At 39.1% G+C, this 11,718-nt stretch overlaps 1 protein-coding gene across 10 annotated transcripts; it reads left to right on the plus strand.

Moving 5' to 3' along the window:
• Positions 1-278: 278 nt before the first annotated feature.
• On the plus strand, positions 279-11,378 carry TCEAL4 (transcription elongation factor A (SII)-like 4). 10 transcript variants are annotated; one of them, XM_011954424.1, is made up of 5 exons: positions 279-341; positions 896-1,021; positions 9,379-9,514; positions 9,973-10,055; positions 10,404-11,378. In XM_011954424.1, the coding sequence occupies exons 1-5, from the start codon at positions 279-281 to the stop codon at positions 11,079-11,081; spliced, it is 1,086 nt and encodes a 361-aa protein (XP_011809814.1). In that variant the 3' UTR covers positions 11,082-11,378. The 10 variants fall into 10 exon arrangements, with proteins under 10 accessions (XP_011809814.1, XP_011809818.1, XP_011809816.1 ...); XM_011954432.1 differs by lacking the exons at positions 279-341; positions 896-1,021; positions 9,379-9,514 and adding exons at positions 9,277-9,378; positions 9,613-9,861 and having other exon boundaries at positions 9,973-10,045; XM_011954428.1 differs by lacking the exons at positions 279-341; positions 896-1,021; positions 9,379-9,514 and adding an exon at positions 9,239-9,378 and having other exon boundaries at positions 9,973-10,045; positions 10,409-11,378.
• Positions 11,379-11,718: the final 340 nt, after the last annotated feature.

Here is an 11,718-nt window from a genome sequence, read left to right on the forward strand (position 1 = left end):
AATGATGACAATTGTTGCGGTGGTTGAGGTTAAATTGTTTCCTTTGGTCTAAGACATGGGCTGACGAACTTTTTCCATAAAGGGCCAGATAGTAAATATTTTGGGCTTTGTGGGCTATTTATGATTTATTTTACTCCTAGTATTATTTCATCTTTTATACAGATTATTAAGGTTAGTATTGCTGTATAACAAATTACTCCAAAATTTAACCATTTATATTCAAGAAGTGTTCAGCTGCTAGGTTCTTATTTTGGGACTCTCATGATGTTGAAGTCAAGATGTCAGCTGGAGGCCAGGCACCGTGGCTCACACCTGTAATCCCAGCATTTTGGGAGGCCAGGGTGAGTAGATCACCTGAGGTCAGCAGTTTGAGACCAGCCTGGCCAACATAGTGAAACCCCGTCTCTACTAAAAATACAAAAATTAGCCTGGTGTGGTGGCGTGCACCTGTAATCCCAGCTACTCAGGAGGCTGAGGCAGGAGAATCATTTGAACCAGGAGGCGGAGGTTGCAGTGAGCTGATATTGCACCACTGCACTCCAGTCTGGGTGACAGAGCAAGATTCTGTCTCATTCAATCAATCAATAAAATATGTCAGCTAGGACAGCAATCATCTTAAAGCTGGACTGGGATGGAAATCCAAGAGGGCTCACTAACAGGGATGGCAGTTATTGCTAGCTTTTGGATTACAACACAGCTGGAGCTGTCAACCAAAGAGTATATATATGGCCTTTTCAGCATGGTGGTTTCAGGGTAGGAAGAACTGTTACATGGCAGCTGCTTCTCCAAGAGTGAATATTCCAAAAATGCCAGGCAGATAACCTTGTGGGGCTTTTTGACCTAACCTTAAAAGTCACACAAAGTGATTTACACTGTACTATACAGATCAAAATAGTCACAAGGCCTCCCAAATTCAAAAGGAAGAGACAAAGTCCACATCTGTCAATGGGAAGAATGGAAAGGTCATACATCATATGTGGAGTGGGACATAACAACTTTGGAAATTAAATCTCTTCCTCAGGTAAATAAATGGATGCAATATGCATATAGATATTCAATAGATCAATGTTGTTAACAGTAAAAGTATGGAACATTTCTAATCAATGGGGAATTGATTAAATAAATTTTGGTAACTGTAAAGAGTAGAATATTATGCAACCACTAAAATGTAGACTGACATGGGAATGTTCTGAAAATATAGTTTTAAGTGAAAGAATCAAGTAGCAGAACAGTATATACAGTACAATTCCATTAAATATACAAATTGTATATGAAATATGCATAGAAAAATTTAATAAACTATAGCATACAACCCCACCCTCTACATTATATATGTTTGATTTTCTGTTTTTATAATTAACAACCTAGTAAACATTTAGCTACATATATCAAGAAATCTTAAAATTCTCATAACTTTTGATCCATTAATTCAAGTTTTTAGAATAAATCCAAATAAAATAATCAAGGAAATGTACTAACATATAAATATTAAAACATGCATAATAGAAAAAAATTATGTGACTTTAATTCAATCCATTATAGTGAAAATCTGCATATATAATACTTTGAAATAATCAATATGACAGATTTTTATCACAGCTTTATTGAGATATAATTCTCATGCCATATAATTCGCCTATTTAGGGTACATAATCAAATGGTTTTTTAGTATACTCACAGAGTTGTGCAACCACCATCACAAAGAAATCTCATGCCCATTAGCAGTCACTACCATCTTCCCTTCAATTTCCCACCCCTAGCCCTATGCTACCACTAATTTACCTTCTGTCTCTATGGATATACCAATTCTAAATGTTGCATATTAATGGACTCATACAATATGTAATAATTTGTGACTGGATTATTTCACTTAGCACAAAGTTTTCAAGATTCATTCATGTTTTAGCATGTATCAGCACTTTGTTCCATTTCTTTTGCCAAATAATATTCCATTATACAGATATACCATATTTTATATATCTATTCATTGAGTGATAGGTATTTAAGAATATTTCTACTTTCTAACTATAATGAATAATGCTGCCAGGAACATACATATTCAAGTTTCGTGTCAGCATATTGTTCCATTTGCCTTGGGGATATACTTAGGAGTGGAATTGTTGAGTCATACGGTAATGCCATGTTTAACATTTTGAGGAACTGCCCAACTGTTTTCCACAGTAGTGTGCCATTTGATGTTCCCACCTATAGTATGTGATGGTTCAAATTTTTCTACATTTTTTGCAAATACCTGTCATTATATTTCTTGTTTATTATATCCATCCTAGTGGGTATACAATAGTATCTCATTATGGCTTTGATTTGCATTTTCCTGATGGCTAATGATGTTGGGCACATTTTCATGTATTTATTGGCCATTCATATATTTTCTTTGGAGAAATACCTATTCAGATCCTTTGCCCATTTTAAAATAGGGTTTTTTAAATTATTTAGTTGTAAGTATTCTCTATATATTATAGATACAAGTCCCTTATCAGATATATTACTCGCAAAAAATTTTCCTATTCTGTTAGTTGTCTTCTCACTTTCCTGATGATGTCTTTTGAATCATAAAAATTCTGCATTTTGATGAAGTCCCATTTATCTATAGTTCTTTTGTTTCTTGAGCTTTTGTTGTCATATCTAAAGAACCATTGCCTAATCCAAGGTCATAAAGAATTACACCTAAGTTTTCTTCTAAGAATTTGATAGTTTTAGCTCTTACAATTAGCACTCTAATCTATTTTGAAGTAAGTTTTGTAGATGGTGTGAGAAAGAGGCCCAAATTCATTTTTTTCGAAGGTAGATATCCATTTGTCTCAGCACCATTTGTTAAAAAAACTATTCTTTCATAGTTGAATTTTCTTGGCATGACTGTAGGTATGAGGGTTTATTTCCGGACTCTTAATTATATTCCATTGATCTATATGTCCTTATGCCAGTATCACACTGCCTTGATAGAAATCTGGAAGTGTGAGACCTCCAATTCCTTCTTTTTAAATATTGTTTTGTATATTCTGGGTTTCCTGAATTTTCATGTCAATTTTGGGACCAGCTTACCAATTTCTGCAAAGAAGCCAGATAAGATTTTGATAGAGATTACATTGATTCTATGGATCAATTTTGGAAATATTAAGTCTTCTGATCTATGAATATAGAATGTTTTTCCATTTATTTAGGTATTCTTTTATTTCTTTCAAAAATTTTTTTAGTTTTTGGTGTACAAGTCTTAGATCTTTTATTGAATTTATTTCTAAGTGTTTTATTATCTTTATGCTATTTTAAGTGGAATTGTTTTCTTACTTTCCTTTTTGAATAGTTCATTGCTAGCATATAAAATACAATTAACTTTTGTATATCAATCATATATTCAGCCACATCACTGAACTCATTTGTTAGTTCTCACAGTTCTTTAGTGGATTCTTTGGGATGTTCTATATACAAGATCACATCACCTGCAAATATAGTTTTACTTCTTTCCTTTCAACCTGGATGCCTTTTATTTCATGTCTCTTGCCTACCCTGAAGATATCTGAATGTATGTCAGAAAATAAAGCTCTTCATTTTCCCTCAAATATTTAACTAATTACACAAATATGGTTTCTACAATAGCCTATTTTTTACTACTGATCAGAAATGTTTCCCTATCACACACTAAAAACTTGTATACTTGGGTGTGTTAGTGGGCTTTCTTGTTTTATTTCTCTTACTGTGCTTATTTCAGTACTATATTGGTTAAAATTGTAGACTTATAAGTCATTCTTCTTCCTTGAAGTGTGAATTGCCCCACCAGAGATAAATGAAATAGCACGCCAGATAAGACAAGGTAGCTAGCACAGTGCTGCTAACGTAAGTCGCATCTCTAGAGGGCAACATCACATACTTGTGGCTGTCCTTTGTGTCCCACCACACACAGTAGTGTCACTATCAATTGGGATGAACAGTTAATAAAGAATTATTTTTACTGTGTATTAAGTGCCCAATATATAAGGATTAATTATTTTTATAAACCAAACACCCAAAGATAACCAGATTAAGCAGGTATACTAAGAAGATTATGTAACTAAATCTGTAATGATGTACTTTTGTGCTGTTCCGTTTTTTAAAATTATAAACTAAGCCAATGGAATCACTACTGTAGTTACAATACAAACAAATAATAAGTGTTCAATAAATAATTGCTATGGGAATCTTTTTAACGTAAATGTTTTGAGACAGGGTCTGGCTCTTTCACTGAGGCTGGAGTGCAGTGGCATAGTCACAGCTCACTGCAGCCTCTATCTCCCAAGAGCAATCAATTAATTCTCCCACCTCAGCCTCCCAAGTAGCTGGGACTACTGGTGTGTGCCACCACACTGGGCTAAATGTTGTAATTTTTGCAGAAACAGGGTTTTGCCATGTTGCCCAGGCTGGTCTCAAACTCCTGGGCTCAAGCAATCTACCCACCCTGGCTTCCCAAAGTGAAAATTTTAAATATAAGACTATTTTAGCACTGTCTTAATTATCTCTGTGGGTATATCAAAAAGCTAGAAAGATATCAAGTTAACAACCTAACATCACAACTAAAAGAGCTAGAGAACCAAGAGCAAACAAACCCTAAAACTAGCAGAAGACAAGAAATAGTCAAAATGATAGCTGAACTAAAGCAGATAGAGATATGAAAAACCCTTCCAAAAAATCAATGAATCCAGGAGCTGGTTTTTGGAAAAAATTAATAAAATAGATAGACTGCTAGCTAGACTAATGAAGAAAAGAGAAAAAATCAAACACAATCAGAAATGATAGGGGGATATCACCACTGACCCCACAGAAATATAAAAACCATCAGAGAATACTATAAACACCTTTATGCACATAAACTGGAAAACCTAAAAGAAATGGATAAATTCCTGGACAAGTACAGCCTCCCAAGACTGAAACAGGAAGAAATTGAATTCCTGAATAGGCCGTAATTGAGGCAGTAATAAATAGCCTACTAACAACAACAAAAAAGCCCAGGACCAGACAGATTCATAGCTGAATTTTACCAGAGGTACAAAGAACAGCTGGAATAGTTTCTACTGAAACTATTCCAAAAAAAATTGAAAAGGAAAGACTCTTCTCTAATTCATATTAAGAGGCCAGCATCATCCTGATACCAAAATCTGGCAGAGATACAACAAAAAGAGAAAACTTCAGACAAATATCCTTGATGAACATTGATGCAAAAATCCTCTACAAAATACTGGCAAATCAAATCCAGCAGCACATCAAAAACTTATCCATCACGATCAAGTTGGCTTCATCCCCGAGATGCAAGGTTGGTTAAACATACACAAATCAATAAATGTGATTAATCATATAAACAGCACTAAAGACAAAAACCACATGATTATCTCAATAGATGTAGAAAAATCCTTTGATAAAATTCAATATCCCTTCATGTTAAAAATTCTCAATAAACTACATATTGAAGGAACATACCTCAAAATAATAACACCTACATATGACAAACCCACAGTCAATATCATACAGAATGGGCAAAAGCTGGAGGCATTTCCCTTGAAAACCAGCACAAGACAAGGATGCTCTCTCTCACCACTCCTATTCAACACAGTATTGGAAGTTCTGACCAGGACAATCAGGCAAAAAAAAAGAAATAAAGGGTATTCAAACAGGAAGAAAGGTAGTCAAATTATCTTTGTTTGCAAATGAAATTCTCCTATATCTAGAAAACGCCATTGTCTCAGCCCAAAAGCTTCTTAAGCTGATAAGCAACTTCAGCAAAGGCTCAGGATATAAAATCAACGTGCAAATATCACTAGCATTCATACACCAACAACATGCAAGCTGAGAGTCAAATCATGAATGAACTTCCATTCACAACTGCTACAAAAAGAATAAAATTCCTAGGAATACAGCTAACAAGGGAAGTGAAGGACCTCTTCAAGGAGAACTACAAACCACTACTAAAAGAAATCAGAGAGGATTTCAGTGAGGACCCAAACAAATGGAAAACATTTCATTCTCGTGGATAGGAAGAATCAATATCATGAAAACGGCCATACTACCCAAGGTAATTTATAGATTCAATGCTATTTCCATTAAACTACCATTGACATTCTTCACAGAATTGAAAAAAACTATTTTAAAACTCATATGGAACCAAAAAAGGGCCCAAATAGCCAAGACAATCCTAAGCAAATAAAACAAAGTTGGAGGCATCACACTACCTGATTTCTAAGTATACTATAAGGTTATGGTAAACAAAACAGCATGGTACTGGTACAAGAATGGACACATAGACTAATGGAACATAATAGAGAACTCATAAATAAGACCACACACATACAACCATCTGATCTTCAATAAATCTGACAAAAACTAGCAATGGGGAAAGGATTCCCTATTTAACAAATAGTGCTGGGAGAAATGGCTAGCCATATGCAGAGAATTGAAACTGGACCCCTTCCTTATACCATATACAAATATTAACTCGAGATGGATTAAAGACTTAAATGTAAAACCCAAAACTGCAAAAACCTTAGAAGAAAATCTAGGCAATACCATACAGGACATAGGCACAGGCAATTGCAACAAAAGCAAAAATTGACAAATGAGATCTAATTAAACTAACGAGCTTCTATGCAGCAAACAAAACCCATCAGAGTGAACAGACAACCTACAGAATGGAATAAAATTTTTGCAATTTATTCATCTGACAAAGGTCTAATATCCAGAGCCTCCAAGAAGCTTAAACAAATTTACGAGAAAAAACAACCCCATTAAAAAGTAAGCAAAGGACATGAACAGACACTTCCCAAAAGAAGACATACATGAGGCCAAAAAACATATGAAAAAAAGCTCAACATCACTGATAGTTAGAGAAATGCAAATCACAACCACAATGAGATACCATCTTAAGCCAGTCAGAATGGCTATTATTAAAAAGTCAAAAAACAACAGATGCTGGCAAGGTTGCAGAGAAAAAGAAATGCTTTTACACTGTTGGTGGGAGTGTAAATCAGCAACCACTGTGGAAGACTGTGACGATTCCTCAAAGACCTAGAACCAGAAATACCATTTGACTGAGCAATCTCATTACTGGCTATATACCCAAAGGAATATAAATCATTCTGTTACAAGGATACATGCACGCGTATGTTCATTGCAGCACTATTCACAATAGCAAAGATATGGAATCAACTGAAATGCCCATCAATGATAGACTAGATTAAGAAATTGTGGTATATATACACCATGGAATACTATGCAGCCATAAAAGGGAACAAGATCATGTCCTTTTCAGGCACATGGATGGAGCTAGAAGCCGTTATTCTCAGCAAACTAATGCAGGAACAGAAAACCAAACACCGTGTGTTCTCACTGGGAACTGAATGATGAGAACACATGGACACATGTCAGGGAACAACACACACAGGGGGCTGTTGGGGGCAGGGAGGAAGAGCATAAGGAAGAATAGCTAGTGGCTACCAGGCTTAATACCTAGGTGATGGGATGATCTATACAGCAAACCACCATGGCACATGTTTATCTATGTAACAAACCTTCACATCCTGCACATGTGCCCCTGAGCTTAAAATAAAAGTTGAAGAAAGAAAATTATCATTGTGGGTAACTATTAGAAGTGAAATTACTGACACAAAAGATCAAATATTAATTTTTTTTTTTTTTTGAGACGAAATCTCACTCTGTCGCCCAGGCTGGAGTGCAATGGCATGATCTCGACTCACTGCAACCTCTGCCTCCTGGGTTCAAGCAATTCTCCTGCCTCAGCCTATGAAATAGCTGGGATTATAGGCACCCGCCGCCACACCCAGCTAGTTTTGGTATTTTCAGTAGAGAGGGGGTTTCACCATCCTGGTCAGGCTGGTTTTGAACTCCTGACCTCAGGTGATCCACCTGCCTCAGCCTCCCAGTGCACTGGGATTACAGGTGTGAGCCACCGTGCCTGGCCAATATTTTTATTTTTAAATTATTTACAAAGTTGATCTTCAGAAAAATTTCACCAATATACTCAATAAGAGCAGGGGAGGGTGCATGTGTCCCCAGTCCTTCAACAAATCTATTAAAATTTTTCATGTAATCTAATCTATCAGCATTTGTCTCTTTGTTATATAGTCACACTGCATATCAATTGCCCAACGACAACGGACAGCATAGAATACGACAGGCTATAGTATACAGCCTAGGAGTGTAGTAGGCTATACCATATAGGTTTGTATAACTACACTCTACGATGTTCGCACCACCACGAAATTGCCTGATGCATTTCTCAGAACATATCCCCGTTATTAAGTGGCACGTGACTATATTTAAAGGCCTTCCACATCAAAAGCTTATGTGGAGATAAACGGAGACTACCCATAAGAGAACAAACAAGTGCTACTTATTCACAGCTTTTTTATAGCAAGGAAGTGAAGCCACCATCATTTGAATCTTGCAGAGATTCAAAGGCAGGCAGGGGAGTGGGAAAGCTTTATAGCGGAAAACAAAAACACAAAGACTTCAAGTATGGTCTGATTGGATGTTGTTGACGTGAGGAAGCTAGAGGCAGGCCAACTAGAGGCAAGCATCCTATGTGATTGAGTATGGGTTCATATTTGGGTTTTTCCTGTTTGTCATCAGGTCAAAAAAATTAAAAAGGCCAGAAAGGCTAGCAAATTGATTAAAGTCCTGAACATTTCTGCAGATGCTATACTTTGGCTTCCTGAGCTGCTTGCAGCAAAGGTTGTGGGTCTCAGTTCTATTTTCGTATGTGGTCTGGTCATTGTCTCTGTATATTCAATTTCTCACTTAAGATAAATTAATCGTTCTTTTATTTTGCTTCAAATATAACTTTTTTTATTCATTTGAAAATTTATGTTTGTACACGTCAGGAAAAAGGGACAATTTCATTTATTTTGGAAAATTTTTCTTAAGTTTTTTCTAAAGTCGATATTCTATTCTTTATACAGTACTTGAGTTCACATTTATACGATTTTGTCAGGTGGGTCTACGTTATTTCTGTGGAATTTAAGAGCAACATTATCAAGACTCCTCCTCTGGACCGCCCAACTCATTAAAAAAAAAAAAAACCACTTTGTGATTTTCATTAAAATTCCTTCTTTGATTAATTTCTTAACAAGAAGAAAAGGACAAAAGGGTCCAGGGAGGTGAGAGGGTACCTGCTGGAGCGAGGTGGTGGGTAGCTGGAAGCGGCTGGCTAGGAGGCGGGGCGTGGGGCGTGGGGCGGTGGAACTCCTGTGCTGCGGCATTCACGTGATCTGCCCGGGCGCAGATGTGGGCACCGGTCCGAGTGCCCGCCCTCTGTCCCCGCGGCTGGGTCCCGTCTGCTCCAGTTCCTGGGCTCCTAATTCTTGGTCCAGCTTCTTCCAGGTCAGTGTGCGGGCCTTCCAAGCTGCCAGCGGAATACTGGAATGGCGGAAGGGGAACCGGTACAGTACCGGGAAAGGCTGGGGGTGGGGTCGGGTCGAGTCGAGGGAAGCTGGCCCGAGTGTGGACAGAGATGGCGGTGGGAAAACGGCTAAAGGTGGCTGAGGGGGAGCACGTAGGCAGTGGGCAGAGGGTGAGGAAGGCGAGCACCCCAAAGTATCCATGCTCGCTTTCCAGGCACATCCTCTTCTCTGCCCTCCGTCCATTTTGGAGCCGGAGATGGTGGGCTGGGGACGCCCCAGTAGTGAGACAGTGGAAGTAAACCCCCTCTGCCGTTCCCGTGCGTAGAGAAAAACGTTGACCGCGAGGCTGGGGAGGAGAATTGCCTCTGAGGAAGAAGGACACAGAGACCTAAAATTAGTTTGGAAAGCATCCTGGTTTGGTGCCCGAGGCCTGGAAAGAAATGGCGGCTGGGCTGCGGGGGAGGTAGGGGAGGAAAACGTTGGATGAGAAGGGCCTGGACTCAGGAAAGGGAACCGAGTCCCTGTGAGCCCGCTGAGCGCGCAGATCCTGCCCCTGTCTCCTATCTGTCCGCAGGTCTGCGCGTCTGTTGTTCCCAGCGCTCTGCAAAGCCTGAAAAGGAGGAGCAGCCTGTCCAGAATCCCCGCAGGTCCGTGAAAGTAGGGGGCTGCATGGACAGGGGCCCAAAAGGGTTGAGAGTGTGGAGGGCCCGGCCAGAGCCGAATTGGGGCCCCTGCCCATCCCCCCACCCACATTAACACACACCTTACCAGGCTGAACCACTGCAGAGAAAGTGGCAGGGCCTGCCAAGCAATGGCAGGCTCACGTGTGTGGGAGGAGTGGCAGGCTACGTGGTGGGCAAAAGGCCCTCTTGGAGGCCCCGCCAGCTCAGGGGAACCCTCTTCAGGGGTGAGATGCAAGTACTATCCAGACCTGCATTCCATCCCACGCACTCAGTCTCCCATGTCTCCTCTTTGTCTCCTCTTCCCTCCACCCCCATCCCCCAGGACAGGAAAAGGAGGGGAAATCTCAACATGGAAAAACTCTACAATGAAAATGAAGGAATGGCTTCAAACCAAGGAAAGATGAAAAATGAAGAACAGCCACAGGACGAGAGAAAGCCAGAAGTAGCTTGTACTCTGGAAGACAAGAAGTTGGAAAACGAGGGAAAGACAGAAAACAAGGGCAAAACAGGAGATGAGGAAATGTTAAAGGATAAAGGAAAGCCAGAGAGTGAGGGAAAGGCAAAAGAAGAAGTAAAGTCAGAGAGGGAGGGAGAGTCAGAGATGGAGGGAGGATCAGAGAGAGAGGGAAAACCAGAGATAGAGGGAAAGCCAGAGAGTGAAGGAGAGCCAGGGAGTGAAACAAGGGCTGCAGGAAAGCGCCCAGCTGAGGATGATGTACCCAGGAAAGCCAAAAGAAAAACTAATAAGGGGCTGGCTCATTACCTCAAGGAGTATAAAGAGGCCATACACGATATGAATTTCAGCAATGAGGACATGATAAGAGAATTTGACAATATGGCTAAGGTGCAGGATGAGAAGAGAAAAAGCAAACAGAAATTGGGGGCGTTTTTGTGGATGCAAAGAAATTTACAGGACCCCTTCTACCCTAGAGGTCCAAGGGAATTCAGGGGTGGCTGCAGGGCCCCACGAAGGGACATTGAAGACATTCCTTATGTGTAGTGTCCCTGGCAGGCATTTACCAGGCCATGTGCTTTACCCTTACGGTAATACTTTACTTTAGGCATCCCTCCTGTTACTAGCAGCCTTTTGACCCAACTGCAATGTGGTGTTCTTAGTAGCAAATTTTCATCCGTTACATGGAAAGAATGTTGATGGTGCATTGTAAAATTAAAAAACACAACTTGCAGAACCAAACATATGGCATCAGTACATTTTTGTAAAACTACAAAGATACCTAGTAATTTATGTATAGAAAACAATTCTGAAAGCTGTGTCAACTAAAAGATTAACAGTGGTGATCTGTGGGTGATTTTTTCTGTTCTTTTTTGTTCATCTGTCCATTTTTCTCCTAAAAACAGATTTCTTTAGTCATAAAAATAATAAAATATTGGAAAACAGTGAATATTTGAATTTCATTCATTTGAATAAGCATTCAAATGAACTGCCCAGTGAACTTATAAAGACAGTGGATATACTTAAAATTCTTGTTGTCAGGACATAAAATGATAGGTAAAAGTTGCATTACCTCTGGGACTGGAAGGTGGAGGAGTCAACTCGATGGTTATTACAGCTCCATTGCTGTAAGGGACAGCCTTGACATCTGTGAAATGGGGATAAAATTAGCCTAGAAATATGG

This window comes from Colobus angolensis, unplaced genomic scaffold (assembly GCF_000951035.1).
Source record: "Colobus angolensis palliatus isolate OR3802 unplaced genomic scaffold, Cang.pa_1.0 Scaffold382, whole genome shotgun sequence".
Taxonomy (NCBI): domain Eukaryota; kingdom Metazoa; phylum Chordata; class Mammalia; order Primates; family Cercopithecidae; genus Colobus; species Colobus angolensis.